Genomic DNA, 23,574 nt, shown 5'->3' on the forward strand with positions numbered 1-23,574 from the left:
AAGAAAAAAACCGCGGCGGGATTTATTGGAAGTGAATGATATCACGTCATCAGCAAATAATGCTAGATATCATCTGGCAAATAGAGAAAAAATATCATTGATGATTGTTATGAATAAAAGTGAAGCCAGGAAACTAGCTCGTTCAAATTACCCAAATTCATTAAAAAAATTCACAGGAGACATGTTCTGCATGGAGTTATGAAGCATCTGAAAATTGCATTCATCAATTTTTTTTCACCGTCAATATCGAGAAACGGTGATAAAGTTGATTGAAAACGTGAAACAGATCAATTGTCATTTATTTCATCAAAGAACGAATATAAACAGACTTTAACGAAAATTCGATTCAATAGGTCATTCTGACAAACAAGCTGACAATATTCACTCAATAGAGTATTTATTTTGAACCCATACAGTTAAATAATCTTTCTTCTCACTGACCTGGTCAAAACTTGTGGTCTGTTTTTGCAACACTATTTTCACAACACACGAAACAATTCAGCTCAGTTTTTCTACAGCCACAAGCTGTAGCAAGGCCGATGATGCATTTGCATTAGATGATTTGAAAAACTTTGGGGGAGTTGCAATTCTTGCCACCCTCTTACCCATCCCAATTCTAATTGAGTTTTATGATAACTCAATCACCTGGTCTGAAAATAATGGAACTGGCTTTCATTTGTCATCACTTGATCCGACCAAAATATGCTCTCTTACCGAGAAGATTGCCTGCTTGATGGCAGAAATGTAATAAAATGTATTAGACGTGGCGTCGCAGCCAGTTACTGCATGGAGAATCCATTGAGTAGAATTATCTGGCATACATTCGGTATCTTTTATATAATTAGTAACTAATTGTAGTGAAGAATAACCAAAAATGAAATTAATACTGTTACAAGAAGGCAATTACTTGTTTTGATGAGACACGAAGTACTTTGCTCCCATCCCTCAGTGTCATAAATTTTACCCCAAGCAGGGTTTAAGGTTTCATTATATAGGTACTTTTACCTGAAAATCCGCGTTGGCAGATTCAACTGGCCTGGCAACCACCATTCGAACGTGGACTCCACACTGTCTCAGAACAGAAGCAACTTGCTCAGAACCCAATCCCCTAAGATTAACTTCGCCTATTTGAAGAATGTGGTCTCCACTCTGGAGTCGACCGTCCTGTGAACAATTCAGTGACTATCAGAATTTTTTTATTTCAAATTCAAATGATTATTCTCAAGTTAGCAACTCCTCTTGATGATGCTAACTTGATTATCGAAACGCATGTCAAAAGTCAGTATTTTTGTTCTGATGATGGAAATGTGTTGTTTTCAATAGATTAATTTGCCACCAGACGTTCCAAATACTACATCATATCTCATATCTCAGTAGTTTTGGCCAGAATCTGGCAAACATTCGTTTGTTAATTTATAGCCTTCATACTTTATTCTGTATATCATCCAATATCCCTCAAGATACATTTAGTGACCGATCAATTGGTGTTGGTTCAATTACTTTTTTATACGACTAAGAATTGAACAAGAAGAACAATTCACTTCTTATACCCTGTCAGCATTAATTGGAGTATGGAGATGATTTGTGCTTTGGATTGAACAAAAAATGCATTCTTGTCACTATCTGTTGGTCCGTACGAGTCAAAATTGACTTTAAAAAAAATTAAAAATATCATTCATCCACAGAATTTCGAAAAAATTAATAAATCAATTAATCTATATATTCAGTTCATTCAGTTTCTATGACAATTTTCATCATTTGGAAAATGATTTGAAAAAACAATTAATGGAACTATAAAAAATAAAACAGAGGTATTGCGAAGTCGTTATAGTTTCAAATTTACAAAAATATAGAAGGTCAATACTTCATTCAATGAATATTACTGAGGAATTGAAAACTCTCCAAGTTGAATTTCAAGTAACAATTTAACTGAAAAAGGTATTTAAACCGAATTTAATATCACAAAAAAAAATGGTTCTGAAAAATCTCATTCTTCACGCTCAATACAAACGAAATGTCTTCTGCATACTTTTCTTATTGACATTCTTTATGAATTGTATTTTTCATTTCCACACCACTTTTTAATTTTTTTTCCAAATTCGGAACTTCGGTGAAAGGTATTCTTATATGAACTTTCTGCTTCACATTACCACACAGAAAAAGTCCAATGGCATACAATCTGGTAATCACAATGGCTAGTAATGATCCCAATTGCGTCTTAAAGTTCTACCTCTGATTTAATTTACGCACTGCTTGACTGTTACACACAGCTACACAGTTTGGTGTATTGATGCGCATCAAGCATCTCATTATCACATAATTTCTGTGTGATAATGAGATCTTTATCATCAAAAAACTCACTTATATAATTAGAAAAATTCGGTGATTTCAGCTTTTATAGTTTCTCTGAAGAAATACAACCCAACAGTTTGTCTGTCAACTATTTCGTACCGAACGTTAGTTTTAAGTGAGTACTAATATAGACATTCGATTACAAAACACGAATTTCGCTATACAATAACTTTCTCAAGTGTTTTCATACTGACTAAATTCTTTTAAATGTGTATTTCATATATTAATAATTTGAATCATGTGACCTTCTACTAATGTGATGACTAATAATTTTACCTGAGTGAAGGTATGAATCATGACTACTTAATGACTGATAATTTTACCTGACTACAGGTAAAAACTAATTCAGGATGTAGAAAACTAACTATCAATTTCCACAATGGAAAACATATTCAGAAAAGGAAAATTCAAATCAATTTGGCTCTTCAGTGAATCATCAGAATTCTTGAATCAATTGATTCATAACCAATGCAAAAGATATTGTTTCAAAATTAACTGTTCAAAATGTAATACTCCGTAGTTGTTGTTGAACTGATACCCCTCAGTCAGAAAATGGTTTGCAAATGTGGAATTGGTCTTCACATTCATGAAACTACAGCTTGTCAAATCTAGGAAGCGACTTGTAACATATCACACCTGCATACACTACTAACAGAGAACGCATTAGTTAGGATAGAAAAGGGTGAAATCTACCGTGCGACGGGATGCGCCTATTTGGGTTTTAGAGTTGCCTGAGAGTACAGTCCTTGCCGCGCCGCAAGTAGCAATAAGGATGGAAGGTTTTTCAATTGATGGTCAATTATTAGTTTAGTATGATAATTTACGTAATTTAATTCAAATGAGTTTGTTTCTCGGCATTCGGTATTGCAGTCAATTTCGGGTTTATTGGGGTAAAATACTTATCCTGGAAATGTAATTAATTTGGGTTGAAGATTGAATTTCAAAACGAAAACTTCTTGGGAAACAGTATATCTATTAGGATGAATGAATCCAAACAAAAATCTAATTGAAGTAATGATCGAAAAATTACGAAGGTCCAGACAGATCGGAATCGCTTGTAGAGTTATCACTATCTTCACTGGTACTATCGTTGTCACTATTACCTTGAACATTTATAATAATTTTGTCTATTGTAAAATCAAGAGCAAGTTCCTTCGAAGCATAAAATTCTTCGGAACGTTTAACGTGTTCGCAATGTTTGTTCTACTGTTCTTGTGTAAACGAAGTGAATAATTCGCCACATAAATTTTCAATGGATTTGAAATTGAAGTCCACATTTTTATCAGCCACATATTGTTTTAGTGATGCCCATACCAATTCTATTTGGTTCAAATCTGGATGATAAGGAGGCAATCTGAGAACAGTATGTCCTTGATTTTACACAACCTTATCAATTTCATATAACTTCAATCGTTGTTTATGGAGTAGAGATCAATTTTTAGCATTTCATCCGGGAAATAAATGTTGCTTCGTCTTGACCATTTTCTCATCTCATCTTCCCTCGAGGACATGTTTCAGCACTTTTCATACTGAACATGTGGTATGTGGTGTTTATAACCAAAACGCTTTTTCCTGAAAAATTGGGAGTTCACATTTTTTGCAACCACTTTTTGTAATTGTCCTTATTCATTTTGCTATGATAGTCGCCCGATTTTGTGATAGATTCGAATTTTAGATATGATTTTTTTACAAATCCATTTTCTCGTTCTGCATTCACAATTATTATAAGTCTCTGCCCTTTTGAAATTGGTGCAAGCAACCCTTCATTCTAATCATCATTCCAACTCTTGTCACGAGTATATGAAGCATAGATATATGTTTCATCCTTATAAATTATTGTTAGAAATTTACGATATTTCTTCATGTCTCTGAGATAATATTTTCGTAACTGCTGAATCGCTGGTTTTCATTAGGCATTTTCTATTTTTTTTTTTTCGTTTTCCTCCATGTGAACCCTATTTCATTCATCAAGTTTCTCAAAGACACGTAATATCCCTTGAAACCATTTTCGTCAACGTAAGGTGGTAATTTTTTGTCGGTAATGTAATGATTGATCATGTATCGACGAAGAAGGCTCTTTTCGAAATCATTAGCATTAGCATTCACTTATCTCGCTTGACCACACAAAACTTTTCGTTTCAATTTCGATTCGAATGACATTTTCTTAGAGCACAGGCTTTTGTTGCATACTATACTTCACCGAAGTGGACACTACAAGATTGTCGTTAAGATTGAGCTCCGATCGTTTTTAAAGGTTTTCCACCACGCGCATCTTAGGGAAGGTCCTAAATCGAGACTTTGAAGTGGCTTCCTATGTTCTTTCATTCTTTGGGAAAAGGTTCTGTCCGTTTGGCCAATATGAAATTACAATTATGTATCCGGATTTATCCGACATTGAAGTTTTGTCTTAATTGTTTTGAATGAATTAGCTCAAATTATTATTTGTCCGTCAAGCCCCATCCAAGGCTCTGCTTTCCAAAAAACGAGTGAGGTTATTGATAGGCTCACCAAAGTATGCTTATTATTGTTCATTGAAGTGGGACATACCTGGTAAATGGCTTGCTTCTGCAGTTTTTTGGAAAGAATTGTGTCGATAGTGTATAATACACCTTTTAACCGTTGTTGACAGCGATTGCTTTGACAAAATTCACGTCTTTTTGAAAATTACTTTCTGATTACTTTCTATTCCGCCGATTGAAAGAACACACGTCTGCAAAATAAATATTGCGATCTCTTTTGTTTTTTTATGCAATTCTTATGTTTCTGAGGGAGCTGAATCCGAAAATGACTTTCATTTTCTCATAGAACGTCACGTTTTCTGACAACGTGAGTAACATAAAAGTTCAAAAAAAATTGTTTACATTCATTATTGCGTAACAGAACACATTTTTTATCTGAAATACATTCAGAGGTCATTCAAGCCGTCATGAGAAGGCTCATGACCGTTCCTTTAACTTTGCCTCTGAGATGACTGCCTCTGAGTATTTGAAGCGATTTTCAACTGTGGAAAGTGACTATACAAATAAATTCATCAATCCCAGCTTTAGGTGAAGCGGTGGTAGAAGAACTTCAAGAGGAAGCACCAATGTTTCATGCAGGATATTCTTTTTGGCAACGTTGAGCTTTTTCGGAGGCCAACGCCGTTCTCTATTCAAAAAATAATGATAGTTATGGCCTGCATACATGCAAAAACAGCAATAATAATAAAATTGTACCTATTTACTCATGACTTCAAGTTAGCTAAAAACCCTTTTTCATAATACAACAAAATTCCAGAACGTCAGGTTCTGGTTTTTAGATTACCTAAATACATAGGAAATACACAGTTGAAAACATCCAGACTGCTTTTTTGTTGCAGACTTATGCAATTGAGCTGGTTCAGCGTCTTTTAGACATAAACCATGTTGATTATGTACTAAAACAGGAAATAGGAAATTGTAGACTCATCACTATTTTTCTATCTCGAAATTATTTTCAATTTGATGAAAATTACTGTTCATGAAGTGAATGGTAAACCCGTAGAGTCCTTCGCTACCTGAAACTTGTATGGATAACCTTGCAAATGAAATTCATAATAATCAGTTGATCTACAGTTTTACCAAGCTGGTATAAATATGTAATATGTTTAAAGGTACTGGTACAGCTAGGCAATTGGACCTAGCTGGGTCGAATTTGTTAATTCCATTCACACATCAATTTAATTCACCACTGAAATGGAGGTGAATAATTCAATACATTTTCTAGACGTAATTATCACAAAAATCAATGATAAACATGATTTTGCAATTTTCCACAAATCAATTTATACGAACATTCTCATACATGATTCCTCGACACACCCCTATCTATATGAAGTAGTAAATTTCAAAAGTGTACTTCACAGACTATTGCAGAGCATTCCACTGTCAAAAAGTAATTTTCAAAATGGAATGGATTTTGTTGAACAAATCGCTGTCAACAAAAGTTACAAGGTAGATATCATCGATAGAAACATGGTGTAAGGAACACTCACTGTCGATCAATCCCAAGAAGACTGAGGAGATGGTCCTTTTCACCAGGAGAAGATGTTTAACGGGCTTAAAACCTCCCGAAATCTTCAAAAGCAAACTAAACTTCTCTGAAGAGGTGAAATACCTTGGTATTATCCTCGACAAGAAGCTAAAATGGAACTCTCATCTACAGAGTAGAGCAAAAAGAGCATACGTGGCTTATGAGCAATATCAGAGGACAGTGGGACGCGCATGGGGTTTTTCACCCCGTGTAGTCGCCTGGATCTACACTACAGTAATAAGACCTATGTTAACGTATGGAGCCATTGCATGGGGACCGAAAGTTCTACAAGCAACGGCCATCCAAAAATTATATCAAATACAGCGACTGGCTCGTATAAACATCACAGGAGCCATGAGAACAACACCAACCGCGGCAATGGAATTAATCACGGGTCTGACCCCTCTGGATCTGTACGTTAAGGAGGTTGCGTTAATGGCCATGGTACGATTGCACACGGCTGGTGTAAACCTAGAAGTAGGAATGGGTCGATTGAGGCTGGGCCTATGGCGGGAAGCGCTTACTGCGCAACCTCTGCTGCAGGCAACAAGTGATGCAATTGAACCCAGGTTTGTGTTTAATAAACCCCACAAAATACAAATTAAGCAGAACACAGTCGGATGCTACAAATGCAATACGGTTTTATACAGATGGCTCAAAAACCAAAGAAGGCTCAAGATGTGGAGTGACAAGCACTATTAGCCTTGAACAGACACCGTGTTACTTCAGGGCTAGCACTAGAGTGCCACCAAGATTTAGCCAAAGCCTCGGTAGATAATAACATTATCCTGAGGTGGGTTAAAGGGCACGACAGGAGTAAAGGTAATCGCATTGCCGACTCTTTAGCCAAGGAAGCGGCTGGACTAAGAATTTTAGGACCAAGTGGCACCCACGGCCTGATCACTTCGACAATTGCGGAACTAGTCAAAAGTTACACCCATGCTCAATCTCTAAAGAGATAGGATGAAATCAAAGGATGTAATCTTGCCAGGATCACCTTGGGCGACCCTGGGAAGCTGGCGCCGAAGAAATATCTGGCGATGACCAGGAAAAATCTACGCCTTACAGTAGGATTTCTGACTGGCCACTGTCAGCTAAGGAAACACCTACATAATATGGGGCTAGCGGACACACCTCTATGCAGGATGTGTGAACAGGAAGATGAGACTGTCAGGCATGTCCTGTGCGAGTGCCCGGAGTTATCGTCAATAAGAGAGTGTGTGTTCGGCGAGTCTTGGCCTACACCTGCCGATATAAAGGAGATGTCTCCCAGCGACCTGTCCACCTTCCTGGAAAGGGCAGGATGGACGACGACCTAGGAGGACAACTCCTCGGGAGGATGTACAATGGGTCACATGTGGCCTAAGTGCGTGGGCTTACACTCACCCTCCCTACTCTACAGATACAGAGATCATCGACTCCATTCTTTCCAAAAAACTACGGAAACAAGTCATTCAATGAACAATAACATACATACTTGGACGTCGCTTACTGGACAAATAATAACTTAAGCCAATTTATTGACGACAATGAGGACAAAATATCAGTGTTGGATAGATGAGGAGTATATAAGTTGACTTGTGGTTCTTGTAAAAAATTTTATATTGGCCAAACGAGGAGAAACTTTTTCCAAAGAAAAGTGTTTTGAATATCAATACCAATTCTTGACAGAAGAGCATGCATTTAACCATGACTATGAAGTATTACATTTGGAAGAGAACGTTTTGAAAATCAATCTTTTGGAATACTCAGAAATCAATAGATTTGAGAATTCTGATAATTTACTCAATGAACAAATATAATTGAACATGGAAATTTATAGTGAGTTTATTACATGTTCAATTAATGAATGCATGGAATTTTCTTTCATGACATTTAAATTTTCAATCAGTTTTTACCTATACTCTACAGGTAAATTGTAAGTCATTGAGTAGTCATGATTCAAATTGTCATAATATAAAGCACAAATTATACATTTCCATTTAACAAGTTGGTTAAATGTCCTTTCATAATGTTCAAAAAATGTCAATTAGTTGATACCTAATTAGTGACCTTCTACCTAAGTAATTAGCCATTACTAAGTAATTACCTAAGTAATTAGTCACTACTTAGGTAGAACGTCACAATTCAGTCTATATGAAAATGTTTGAGAAGGTTATAGGGAAATACGTGTTGGGGTATTTGAGTATTCCTGAATTTGGGTTTGTGAGCACAGAATTTATTCTTTAATAAAAATGTTCCAATACTTTTCATTTTCGATTCGACAATTTCAAATGAACATTGAATTGCTCATCTTCATTGTGTCTACACGGCACGTGTGTTTTAAAAAAATATTTTCTATGAAACCACTTTGCTCAAATTTTGCCATCATATTTGACACAGTACTGATTTGAATGTTTCTTCATGGATGTTGCTCATTCAAAATATTAGCAATTTATCGGTACGGTGTATTTTCACCACATAATATAATAATTTCAATTTTTCCTGAAGTATCAACATTATTTAGGAACGAAAATTGGACTCACAAAAAATTCAAGTTTGATAAAATAAAACTTTGACAATAAAGGAAATAGAATATTCTAGCCAACTACCTATTTAGGTTGAGGATTGAGTGTAGTAGTGTTTGATTCAAATTTGTTATTGGAGATCTGCGATTAAAATTCCCAGTACCCTGAGATTCAGTTAAGTAGGTAGTTTTAAACAAAGTCCGAACTAATAAAAATGTAAATTGTCAACTTCGTTTACTCATATCGAACTGATTGATATGATTCTGCAATACCTATCGTTGATTTGAAAGAAAATAAGATGAGTTCTAGGTCAATCGACCCCAGTATATTGTTATTCTTGTTGTTCTTGTTATTCTTCAACGGTTATAGACCAACTACTTATTGATTTATTCCTTTGTGAAGAATTGCTCAAGCGATGACACATTTTAGGGATCTTGATTTCAACTATTCTATAACAGATGAGAGAAAATGATGATTAAATTTATAGAATCAAACTCTTGACAACAATGTTTTCGTTTTAATGCAATGGCAAGTTCATTGAATATGCCAATTCCATCCACCCGTCAATAAAATTCACCACTGAGAGGGAGGTAAATAATTCAATAAATTACCTGGACTTAACCATTACGTAAAATAATAATAAACATGAGTTTGCAATTTTCCACAAACCATCGTACACGGACATTATCATACATAATTCCTCCACACACCCGTACCAGCATAAAGTTGCTGCATTCAATAGTATGCTTCACAGATTATTGAATATTCCACTGTCTGATAGGGATTTCCAGAAAGAGCTGAATTTGATCAAACAAATCGCGATTAATAACGGTTATAAGGTAGATATTGTAAGCTCCATTCTTTCCAAAAAACGACAAAAGCAAGCCATGTATCTGGTCTACCCATATTCAAGATGCGATAACGTTAGTTATAAGACATTGACATATGTGGGGGAACCAAACAGGAATATTGCCCGTTTTTTGAAGAAAGAAGGCGTAAACGTAGCTTATAGAACGAATAATAACCTAAGTAAATTTATCAAAAACAATAAGGACAAAACTTTGGTGTCGGATAGATCAGGAGTATATAAGCTGACTTGTGGCTCTTGTCCAAAACTGTGTATTGGCCAAACAGGAAGAACATTTTTCCAACGAATTAAAGAACATAGGAGTAGTTTTGTAAATAGAAAGACCAATTCCACATTTGCAAACCATCTTTTAGCAGAAGAACATGAGTTCAATCATGAGTACGAGGTGTTACATTTAGAAGAGAAGAGTAGAGTTTGAAACTTAATCTTCTAGAATGTTTAGAAATCAATAGATTCAGGAATTCGGGTAATTTACTGAATGATCAATTAGAACTCAATAACTCTCCGTTACTGAATATATTTTTTCAAATGTGAAAATGGAACATAAGTGCAGGTAATTCAATTCGTTAGAAACTCAGGTAAAATATCAGCTACTTAAAATTCAGGTACTTCGTTTACAGGTACTTTGATTTCAGGTACTCCATAAACTATATATATATATATTTAGTATTGAATGTGTAGAATTAGTTGAAAGACACGCCAGATGAAGCCATTGTATGGCGAAACACGTGTTGCGTTTTTGTAAAACAATTTAGTGAAAATCTCACAATAAAGTGTTTTTGGAATACGTTAATGCAATGATATTTCTGAAAATTTTGTGCCCACTATTATATTGTACTAGATATTTGGATCTATTATAATATTTTTGGGAGGCGGGTAGTTTCAGATTGAATGCAGCATCTATTTCTTCCGACTCTGATTTTCTTCAGTTGTAAATCATTGAAAACTAGCCATGATCGTTTGATGAGGTATTCATTATCGATTGGGATGTTTTGGAGAAAATCATAAGTACGTTTTCGCTTTACTGACTCCAAACTAATGGTGTGATGTTTTCTTTAATCACACGTGCTTAAAGGAAACGCTGCTTCTTCAGAGTAATAAAAGCTTTCAGTCATCAAACATAATCCATCAACTACTAGGGACATCAATCGATTTTGTAATTCTAGAGAGTTTCGAACTTATTTTGGCTTGCGATTGATTCTTCATTACTTGGACCAAAAACTTTTTTGAATGATGCTTAGATAGGTGATTAGGTCGTTGTGAAATGAATGTTTTGGAACTCACCTCGGACATCTGGATTATTCTGAGAAAACTAAGTTGACCAAATCTAATGTAATTCGAAAGTCTGAATGGAAATATTTTGAGATAACTTTGACACGATGTAAGTAATGGCTTCTTGTTTTCGTACGAATTTTTCTTGGTATAGTTTTGTTCTAGTATTCTAAATAGCTTCGTTTGGTGCTTTGAAAGTCGTTACTTCATGACCACTTTTCTCCGCTGTCGTTCTGTTCTCAAATAGTTCTAATACTCTGTATTGACTTTCAAAAATGTTCTAATTCAAAAAACTATTTTTCAAATCAGTTAAGTCAGTAATGTACTATTTTACTCTTTCAGAAAGTGAAACACCAAAAGGACTAAGATAACTCCAATTCCTTGGTGCAATCACATTCCCTCACAAATCCCTTCAAAATTACATTATACAAGAAATATGGGCCTGCCTAAAATACGATTAGTATTCCCAAAGCGCATTCAAAAATTTCATTATTTTCTTATTTCTCAGTTTCCTTATTTGTGTTTCTGTGGGGCCTCACGCTACTACTGAAATTCATTGACCTCGATTTATGGAAGAAAATGCTTCCCTGTCGAGTAACTCTTGTCACAGCGGGACGGGAGAAATACGCTACTAGACAGGAAGGAAACGTTACACGTACCTAACTCAAAGTGATGGGTTTCCTTGATGCCGCGATTTTATGTTACAAGATATCTACAGGGAAAACAACCCGTTCGGTTCCATTATTTTGTTATTCTTTCCTAATTTGGAGAATCTGTTTTGATATTTCCGAGTGTTTCGACGTCAGTGATGCTATCTTTATAGAGTAAGTGTATATTTTGATTATGTATTCATAATCTTGTATATGAATGTACATGAAAGCCATTTCACATATGAATCATATTGTAACGAATTAAAGAATTAAATGTCTTAAACAAATTTATTTTTAACAATATTTCACAATCACAACTAATTTATGTACAACACTTAGCAACTAGCGCTTAATTTATCTTTACAGTTCGAATTCTAGGTACAGACTACTGCTCGGGACGGAAAGTGGCCTTTTTATATCGTCTACGAATGCTCCGGATCTCTCTAGGGATTTCGGCACAGGCCTAGATTATTTGCGATGGCTTATCGAGTGCATTCCCGATGAGTCATGCGTTTGCTCGCTGAGATATCGGTCGGGGCCGGCTTCAGATTCATTACAATGTCAACATCATCAATTTTAGATTTTACCGTACATGTCTGGGACGATGAAATTTTTGGTTGTCTATCAACATGTACTTCAATCCAATGAAAATACAATGAAATAACAGCAAATTCAACATAAAATTTTTGAATTATTCATAATAGAAACCATTTGAACTATTTGTTATTCATAATATCAGCAGAGAAATTGATACAAAAAATCCACATGCTTCAAGATCATGCTCATGTATCGCAGTTTCATGAAGATTCATGAACACACCATATTTCAGAGACCATTCGTAGGAAACGAAATGCTCTCACTCCTCTAACCAAAACTGAAAAAAAAAATCATGTGGTTTCGATGAAATCGAAAGTTGATAAAAAAGAATAGACTATATCATTGAACCAATCACCTTTCTTGTAAACATGTCCCTCAAAACCGGAATATTTCCAAATAAACTGAAGACTGGTAAGGTTGTTCCACTTCACAAAAAATCAGATAGGCAAAAATTAGAGAACTATGATACTCGTTTTTCAAAGATATTTGAAATAAGCTTTCTAGACCGAACAGATCCACGAATTCACCCCTACTTCAAATTCAAAAAGTTGATCGAGGCAGGCTAATGCCCTGCTGGAATCTTTTGCTAACTCAGTTATAGAACATTCGACTAGGTCGATCATGCTAAGTTGCTATCGAAAATGTATAATTACGGAAATCGAGGAAATGCCTTCGGCTGGGCGAAACAAATAGATAGTTTGACTCAAAAAGATGTTGACTCAACGAAATTCCTGGGAATAACTATGGACAAAAACCTCACTTGGAAAATTCATTGTCAGATCGCAGTTTTCTTGCATACATGTTTAGGCCTTTGAAGCCTATTTTACAGAAAAATCAGTTGCTCTCACTGTATCATAGCTTTTCAAATTATTGTCTCAGATATGGTACACAGGATGTTTCAAATTCGATCCACACCATTGGGATCTTGGAAACTATGAGAGATACGAAGATGGTTGAATTGGGGCAAAGACGCGCTATTACCTGACTAACAATATTCCGTTGAGAAAGTTCTGAAATTCCGAGTATAACCGGAGATACCTGGAAATATCCGGAAAACACAGAAATTTCGGAAAATGGATTTTATTTTTTCTGGCTTAATTTTTTGAAAGATTTGAAAATAAATTGCACTTCCATATTGCCACTTTTCCCTGCTATATAATGGTGTTTTCAGATTTGTTACATGACGTTTCGTCTTCCGGCCACCATCATCATTATTTTTTCTTATAGGCGCTTCATTGGATTTTTTCTGTTTTGAATATAACCAGATTTCACCTTTTCAATGATATATCATAAGTTATATTTTTTTTTGAAAAATTGGAGATATTGAAAAAAAATAATTCTTATTATAATAGGCTTTGACTTTGATGTTTCTAAATTTGACTTTCAATTTGTTACACTAAATGACATTTTGTTATTGTACAAGTGATCGAATTTTTGGCAAAAAATGACTTACACGAATGAAGAGAAAAGAGATATGATACAAATCTATTCCAAATACCATAGAAACAGTATTAGGACATCGAAAATGTATTCAAACTTGTATCCTGAAAGACGAAAATCACATCGAACTATGTTCAAGTTATTGGATCAAAATCTCACCGAGTTTGGTTCATTTGGATAGCCGAGGAAAAAATACGGAGACAAAATGGACCAGGAAACTAAAAAAAAATTGATAAATGAGGTTTGTATAAGGTTAGTTAAACCTTTTCAATAAAAATAAATAATTTGCAGATAAACATGAACCCGGGCAAATCTACACGTCAAATTTTCTCCGAAATGAATATTTGTCATACATATGCTTGGAGACATAAAAAAACGGTTTAAAATGTTACAAACTATCTCACAAATTGCATCCAAGTGATCCCGAAAGGCGATTAGAATTTTTTAATTAGCTAATAAATATACCTGATTTTCCTGTTTTCCTAGAAAATGTAATTTGGACAGATGAAAGCACTTTCACGAATTGTGGAATATTCAACTGAAATAACAAACACATTTTGAGAATGAACAAACCCAGGCAGTTCCGAGAAATATGACCTCAAGTGCGATTCAGTATTAACGTGCGGCAGAAATTTACAAAGATCGAATTCTGGTTCCCAATTTATTTGACGGAATTCTGAATGGACAAACCTATGACAAGTTTTCACTGTCGATTTTCGAAGACTATTTGGATGGTCTACCTTTGGCTAACTATAACACTATCTAGTGCCAACATGATGGTGCTCCACCGCACACTACTAGACGATTATCTAATTACCGGGTGAAAGCTTTGGTGACAAAGGGATAGGGAAAAATGAACCGGTGAAGTGGCCAGCAAGGTCTCCAGACTTGAGTGTTATGGATACATTCTTATGGGGCACACTTAAGAATAGAGTTTATGGTCAGGGGAGAATATCAAAATATTGAGGACCTTCAACACAGAGAGTTCGAAAAATTGAAGAGGAGGGACATTAATCGTTCAGTGAATAATATTCGAAGAAGGGCACAGTTATGTTATCATGAACAAGGCCAGCACTTTGAGCATTTGCTGTGATTTACTTTTGTAGTTACATTTTAGTTAATTATTGTTATTTTTTCAAAGTTCTATTTTCATTGAAAAGGACACAATGTCTAATTTACCTCATACACACCTCATTTATCAAATTTCAATTGTTGATTCTGTCTCCGTATTTTTTTATCGGCTTTTCAAATGAACGAAACTCGGTGAGATTTTGATCCAATAACTTGAACATAGTTCGATGTAGTTGTCGTCTTTCGGGATACACGTTTAAATGCATGTTCTAACACTGTGTCTATCGAATTTGTAATAAATTTTTATTATATCTCTTTTTTCTTCATTCGTGAAAGCCATTTTTTGCCAAAAGTTCAATGACTTGTACAATTACAAAAGGTCATTGGGTGTAACAAATTGAAAGTCAAAGCCTATTATGATAAGAATTAATTTTTTTCAGTATCTCTAATTTTTCGAAAAAGAATGATAACTTATGATACATCATTGAAAAGGTGAAATCTGGTTCTATTCAAAACAGAAATAATCCAATGTAGCGCCTATAAGAAAAAATCAAGTTGATGATGATTGCCGGAAGACGAAACGTCGAATAGCAAATCTGAAAACATCATTATGTAGCAGGGAAAAAGTTGCAATGTGGAAGTGCAATTTATTTTCGAATCCTTCGAAAAATGGGGTCAAAAAAAAATTAAAAACCATATTCCGAAATTTCTGTTTTTTCTGGTATCTCCGGATATTTCCGAATTTCAGAACTTCTCCAACATCATATTGTTAGTCCGGTAAATGCACAACTTGGTCCCAATTCAGCCATCTTCGTATCCCTCATAGTTTCCGAGATCCCAATGGTGAGGATCGAATTTGAAACACCCTGTATGCCTTTGGAGTTATTCCACATTATTTTCTGATGTTTTCATAGCTCACAAGAAGTTGATTCGAATAATAGGGGTTTTATCTATGCAATCTCTTTCAATTTTGGAAATGTTTTGAAAACAAACACGAATTGACACAAAATATTCACTTCAGAGACACGAGACAAAATGAATATTATTATTATTATGTACCAATCTGTAAATACAATATTTTAGCAAATGCTCATTTGTACTTAGGCATGAAAATATTCAATAAATTACCATGCTATATAAAGCACAGCCAGAAAAACATTAGGAAATTCAGAAAAAAAATACAAAATTTTGTATTAGAGAATGGTATTTACAATCTATTCAAGTTTTATGATAAATGTTCCAATCATTCGTGTGATTTTTTGTAGTTTACTTTAGGTATTAGGTTAAGTATGATATCTATGACAAAAAAGGAAATAATAATACTACTACTACAACTACTAACTTGGATGAAATATCCCAGTCTGAATAATGAGAAATGAAACTTTCTATGTATTTTACCACTTTTATTTGTTACCAACATTACTGAAGTTTCTTTCTATAAGGACATTTTCAAATTAACACAATAAACTCTAACGTTAGTTACAAATAAAAGTGGTGAAAAAATATAGAAAGTTTCATTTCTCATTTTGATTTTTTATTAATTTCAACACGCTATATATAACACGAATATATCGACATTATTGCTTGATCTATTCACGGGAAGATGGCGCTGTACGTAACCTTGATATATCGACATTATTGCTTGATCTATTTGTGGGCACATGGCGCTGTATGTACCTCCTTGATATATCGACATTAAAGCTTGATCTTTTCGCGGGCAGACGGCGCTGTACGTAACCTCCCTGATATAATTCGAACTCACTTCACATGTATATCTTCATTTGAGAAAAGTTTTTTCATTAACTCGCGCGCCTGCTGCCTTATTTGTAACCCTACTTTGCGCGCCTGCTGCCTTGGGCTTGGTAGCTGATTTTCAGGCTCCTTCTCCGGAAACGAAAAGGATCAATGGCAATTTTTCTAAACAATATACGGCTGATTGATCCCAAAGTTTAGATGAAATAAATATAGTTCAAAAGACTAAAAACACGCTTTCATAGCATACGAAACTAAACAATGAAAAATAAATATAGTTTAAAAAACTAAAAAACACGCTTTTAAAGAACATCGAACTAAAAAGTTAAACATATTTTTTTAAATATGTCCATTTGAAAGAAATTATTTTCAACTTTTCAGTTCGATGTTCTTTAAAAGCGTGTTTTTTAGTTTTTTAAACTATATTTATTCATGATGATCTTCTACCACGTAGTAACATCCGTCAATTTATTGAAAGAAGCAAGTACAGCTAGACAAGCCACATACAGGAAAGTATCGCAAAACTTATGGTTCAACCAAGAGTGACTAAGAAGAAAGTAACGTTAGTTACGAATAAAAGTGGTAAAAAAACAAAGAAAGTTTTATTTCTTATTTTTCATGATGATCTCCTACCTCGTAGTAACGGTTACATCCGTCGATTTATTACAGTCTGTACTATCACATACATTTTTCTTTATTTTGGAAATTTAATAAGGTACTTAGTCAAAACGAATGTTCACTTTCATGGTACGGCATACGAAATGAGTGAACTAATTCATAATAGAGTCATTAATCAGGACTACGCTATATAGGTGTATATTAAAATTCAGAACGTGTTGTACTTGATTTATAATATAATTCCGTGATTATACCTTCACATGAAAATTAGTTTTACGTGAAGTGATCCCAAATTATGTTTCAGAATTATGTACATTGAATTTTCAAGTGAGTAGTGAGCTGGAAAATATACTGATTCGTGTTTTTTGTGTATAAAGTGCTCGATAGGTTTATTTGACTTTTTGAGTGGAACAAAAGTTTTTCGACGTATTGTGCTTATATTATTTTCAACGGTTCCAGCAAGAAATGAAGGAGGAAATTTTGTCTTATAATATGCCTTATACTGTGCCAACAACTGTGCTCATCAACTATAGTCTAGTTCACAAGCGGAATTTCGCAAAATTTGAGTTCGTCTTCCAGGGCCGTAGCGAAAAGAAATACCAAGTGGGGAAGGAATTCAAATTTTCCCAACTCCACCAGCAAAATTTTGCAACTTTCGAAAAAAATGAAAGCCGAGGGATTAGTTACTACTATAATATATTGATTTCCTTACTTAGCTATCCAAAGATTGGCTGAATGCTTATGCCCGTTAGGGTATGCACAAACAAAAATAAATTTTGGTAATTATATAAATAATAATGGGAATTATTCTACTTTGGACCAAGGTCCTTGGTCTTCCACCATATCCACCATGTATAGGAATATTCAATACAAATTAAAGGAAACAGCACTTAAATAATATTGTGCTTATTGTTTTCTACTATTAGTTTTTCTATTTTCACGGCCCGAAATTCCACAACTTTTCTAAGTCGAAAAAACAGCGAAAAGTTGGGAATTTTGTAAAATTGTCACTTCAAAATTTGTGGACTGTTCAGGACTATTCTCTTACTTAAGAGAAATTAAACTTTTTTGAAGTTTTCAAACAACTCAGAATTTCAAAGTATGGGATCTTCAAGGCATGCATGTTAGGAAATCCCAACCTTCTCCCGGTTCTTTCCCTTTTCTTATTTCCTCTCCCTTTCTTTTCTCTCATTTTTATTTTTTTAATTCTCATTCATTTTTTTACTATTATTTTTTTCTATCTTCACGGCCCAAAATTTACCAACTTTCTCCCCAAGTCGAAAAAGTAGGGGGGGAGGCTCCCCCCATGGCGACGGCTCTGTCGTCTTCATATAAAAATATGGCTGAGGTGTATTCGATTCATAATTTCACGCAGGGTACTTTACGATCTGTGCCAAGTTGCTCAAACGAATAGTTTGAAAGTAAATAGAGAGGTTCGTGTATTGCAGATATTATAAATTTTAAGAAATATCCTCAATAATTACTTTTATGTTAAACGGTTTTACTGAAAAAAAATAATAGTGTTGTAGATATTGCACTAAAAAATGAAAAATAATTCGGAAGGTCCTAGGTAGCAGTCATCATACGTTATTGATCAGATAGAATATGTAAATACTACGCCCAACGATTTTATTATTGTTTTAACCATGATCAAATCCATAGGTTGGTGAGGAGAGTGATGTGATGACGGCTACCTACGACCTTCCGACTTATTTTTTGGTTTTTAGTACCTTATCTACATCTTTTTTTTTAATATCATCGTTCAACATGAAATTTTTTGTACTCATTTTATTTTTAATTTCTAATTTTGGTACTCAATTCTTCTTATTCTTTTCAATTCATTTAGTGTCTCACTATTACAAGTTAATATGTAATTCGCCATTTTGTAGCTACGGCCATCTTAGATTTACAATAATTGAAATTTTGACTTCAAACTGGAAATTTCGAGATTGAAGTGGAAATTTCCAAGAAACAAATTATAAAAGTACAATGAAGAAAAGAGAAATAAAACTTTGTATGTAACTAACTAGGACGGACCTGTAGTAACGTTAGTTACGAATAAAAGTGGTGAAAAACATAGATGATTTTCTACCACGTAGTGACGGCTACATACATCAATTTATTATAAAAATATATTGCCCTTCTGCCCTTCCGTAGATAGTGGATTATCTGACAGTATACGTAATAATACAAAACTTCCTGAAACTGTTACATTTCCTTGATAAACTATAATTATTTTACTCTTGTGGACATTTTTCATGAAAGCTGTAATCTGTATACGCTCTGTTGAAAATTTTTAGATTATTTTTAGATCAAACTTGTTTTGAATACTCTGCTGTTCTTAATAATAGGTACATATTGAAATCTCACCTAATCGATTCCGATATAGACGATTTACATATATTTATCAGCATATTGCACAACACTAAGAACATCTTGTTTCGTAGTTTCTCGATAAAACACACATTTCAGGTAGCATAATGCATTTCTTTAGGTAAAACGCGATGCTTCTTTTTGGAGTGTCAAATAGTTTCGATGCTCTTTTGTTGACGCTGTTAGATAGTGATCGTTATGGCAGAAGCTCCGCACGCTCGAGTGTTGACAGTAACATATCAATAGAAAAAAGTAGAAAAAAAATCATAAAAACTGATATAGCACGAAAGTTGTTGTAATGAAGAGGAAATACTGTGACTATAACAGAAAGAATGAACTATAACAGAATGAATGAATTTCGATTCAAATAGAAAGGAAAAATACGGGCTGAACTTTCAGGTGATTTTCAAATTTTTCCCAAAACAATATTTTATTTTGGGAAGAAAGGTTCTGGCTGTCTATTTCTCTATCTTTATACACAAAATGAGAAAAACTTTCGAAGAAAGAAAGCAATTGATTTCATTATCAGTTTTCCTCAGTTTTGTATGAAGATGTAGAAGTAGAAAACGAAAACCTTTCTTTCCAAAAACTAATTTCTTCTAAAAATATACTTCTTCAATTTAATTTTTTTTACGAAAACTATTTCTTTTTCATGAAATTTCTCACTTTTCATATCCCGAAAATACCAATTATTTATTTACATTCCGTGTTAGGAATCACACGTTAAAAAGGAAAGACCTCGTTAATCCTCAGCTCACACAAGTTTCAACTTCTGAGGGTTGTTGTTCGTAGGAAGGCGACAGCTGGTTAACGGAAAAACAGATATTAATCGGATTTTCAAACACTATTTTTCATTTCACTCATTTTCATGTTCAAACTAAAAGGTCTGACTGTTTGGTAGTATTTTTTGTTGACACATCTTTCAGATAGTGGATAAAATTGCCAGAAAATGTAAAAAACAATCAAATATCTTTTGTTTCACATCAGGCTGAAATGAGAGAAGGCAACTACTGTAAGTTGTGAAAATTATGAGGATGGGGATTTTTAGATTTAACAACAAAACAAAATGTTGAATACTTTGATTCAACAAATTATAGCTTATTTAAAATAAAATAAGGTAGGTGTATTTCAAAGTTATGGATTTTTGACAGAGAGAAAAATCCGAACGTTTTCCAATACGTGACCCAGTTTTGGTGAAATATCGTTTTCCATCCCTAAAATTCATGTTATTTCTTTCCCACACCTTGAATTGACATCAATTAATTCTTTCATTTTCATTTTCCACCATTTTCCACATATTATTTTTAAATTCCGAGTTCGTGATCAGTTGATCGCAATACGTAAATTTCAACAATTGAAACAGTTATTCAAAATAAATTATAAATAATTACTTTCTGGATAGATATATTTGAGTTTGTCTGTTTTTATGTTTTCATGAGTCTACTTCAAACTGTAATATATCATTGAATACTCATTTAATTTATTCGAAATTAGCACCAACGTAACACAAGTCGAATAATTCTGTCAGTATAAAAACTGTGTACACGGGATTCGATGGATCGACGAAGGCCGTTTTTACCTGGTTCTGATTAACGAAGGTTCTACCGGTGAATAATTTACTGAACTGCTTGAAAAGGTGATAGTATGGTGAGTGATTTCGATGCTCAGTTCGTATTATTTTTGGATGGTGATGTGTGAAATGTGCGGACGACCGTTGTTGTGAAGCAGGATCGTACCCCTCCTGTTGATCAATGCCGGCTGCTACTGGCACAATTTCTGGTGCATTTCGTTGATTTACCCCTAAAATTGGACCCGGTTGCAGAAAGTTATTGTGAATTACACTAACCGCTGACTCAATACAGTAACCACGACTCATTTTTGATGAGTTTTTACCTTTGCGTAGTTTCTGGGTGGCTCATCAGTGTCCGACCATTGTCCTGAACCTCTCCTGTTGTCGTAGAAGATACACTTTTCATCACACGTGACGATCCAATCCAAGAAGGATCATTTCGGTTGTGCGAAAACAAAGAACGAACCTCGTAACGTGACAATTTTCGTCTATCGTTTAAATCGTTCAAACCGCATGGGAGCTGACGCCCAGTTATTCCGCCATCACACGCACCATTAGTGAGGGATCAGTCTTTCATCAGGGTCCTCAAATTCTTGTCCTAGAGTACTGTAGGTCATCCACTTCGGGACTCATCTTGGAGGCTGAAATCTTCGGAGGGTATGAGGGTGTGCTGACCAAACTTTGATGCTATGGCTTGTTAGATCATTTCTGAAAGAACGTTTCCTGCAAGTAACTGTCGATGGATATCTCTCTCGAATAATTTCACTATCAACGCTGGTGCTCCCCAGGGATCCATATTGTCTCCAATCCTCTTTTTATTGTATATCAACGACTTATTGGGGAAAACCAAGAATCCAATATATTGCTGACGACAGCACACTTATCTCGTCATTACATTTGGATCCCAGGACATCTTAATGAAGATTCAGAAGTGATTTCGAATTGGGATGAAATTAGCCAGGTTCAATTCAATGCCACAAAAACCCAGGCATCGGTTTTCTCCAAGAAGATAAATGTCTCCGAACCGGATATAATAATGTCAGGTCAGACAATTCCGCTTTCTGCTTTTATAAGTTTGTTGGGAGTTAAAAATGGACACCAATATGTCTTGGCACAGTCATGACAATGGAATTGCAGAAGCTGATTCTCAAAAGCAGCTAATAAGATGAAAAGATATAAAAAATTAATATTTGGGAAACATGAAAAGCATCAATGTATGGAGTACAAAATTCTCTTACAATCAGCAACTCAATGATTTTCGAACTAACTTTTTTCACAATATTAAATAATTTAGAAAGTGACTTCGAATTATTGTACTTGTGTGAAAACATCTTTTCTTGTCTGAATATGATCCTTTCAAAGAAAGACTCTCAAATCTTGTTCAGTAAAATTATTTAACGATGAAACTCACATCTGTAAACTCCTTTGAAATGATACATACCCTGTCAGCCACACCTCCTGGTAATATAGTTTTAACAACAACGCCTGTGCTACGGCCTCCTATGATTCCGAATGCTAAGCCCGTACCATCGTTTATAAGATCTATAACTTCTACTTGCGCCCATTCGGTGTTCAACTGAAAAAATAAAAAGTGTAAATTTATATGCCGTAACAAAATATTAACATTCATTTCCAAAAAGCTGTTGAAATAATAATAATCCAATTTCAATAAACCTGATAATTTTAAAACAATATATATCTAGAAAAATTTTTCGAATCAGTCACCAGAAATATATGTATAGGTATATAGGTGATTCTGTCACCTATATACCTATACATAATACATGTGAGTACAATCTAGTTTTTCTAATGGTTCTGAGACTGTAGACAGCTAACTTACCTAATGAACTAGCCCGATTCTGGACTTTGTACTCAGGTATAGTTTAGCGTGTAGGTTGGATTGCTTAGCGGAGCTGCCAAGCTGTGAATATATTCTGGGGTATAGATATTTCATCAATAAATCCTTTTCATCTTCAATAATCCAGGTAATGGATAAAGAAATCAAAGATATTCTTAAAGCCATATACGAACAGAATAATGATATAAAAAACGAAATCAAAAGTATCAGATCTGACCTAGATTCCATGAAAGTAAGTCATAAAAAAACTCAAGAGATAATTGCGAGTCTAGAACTGGAAAATGCAATTTAAGAGAGAAACGACTGAAAGGAAACTGAAAGAAAAAAATTTGGTTGTTTATGGGATAAGAGAAGAACCAGAAGAGAACATTGTAAATGTCAGTAATCTCTTTTGAAAAAACTGAACTTAACACTGGAGGACTACGAATTCAACAACATCTATAGAATTGGGAAGATAAATACTGTTAATCATAGACCAATCCTATTGAAAATCACAAGAAACCTAACGAAACAAATCATCCTTAAGCAGTGCAAAAATTTGATAGGGAGTCATATATCTGTATCACACGACCTGACTGTCCAAGAGAGAGAAGAGA

General features: G+C 34.4%; 1 protein-coding gene across 3 annotated transcripts in view; it reads right to left on the reverse strand.

The window, feature by feature from the left end:
* LOC111507735 (multiple PDZ domain protein) overlaps positions 1 to 23,574 on the reverse strand; it is a 463,358-nt gene that overhangs the window by 418,175 nt on the left and 21,609 nt on the right. For all 3 annotated transcript variants that reach the window (XM_074180506.1, XM_074180505.1, XM_074180503.1), the window contains exons 2-3: positions 22,562 to 22,696; positions 1,006 to 1,164 (exon numbers count right to left, since the gene is read on the reverse strand). In XM_074180506.1, coding sequence (XP_074036607.1) covers positions 1,006 to 1,164; positions 22,562 to 22,696 — 294 coding nt within the window. The remainder of the gene's footprint in view (positions 1 to 1,005; positions 1,165 to 22,561; positions 22,697 to 23,574) is intronic.

This window comes from Leptinotarsa decemlineata, unplaced genomic scaffold, assembly GCF_025532065.1.
Source record: "Leptinotarsa decemlineata unplaced genomic scaffold, Ldec_3_MD MMD2_tig00026299_RagTag_RagTag, whole genome shotgun sequence".
Classification (NCBI taxonomy): domain Eukaryota; kingdom Metazoa; phylum Arthropoda; class Insecta; order Coleoptera; family Chrysomelidae; genus Leptinotarsa; species Leptinotarsa decemlineata.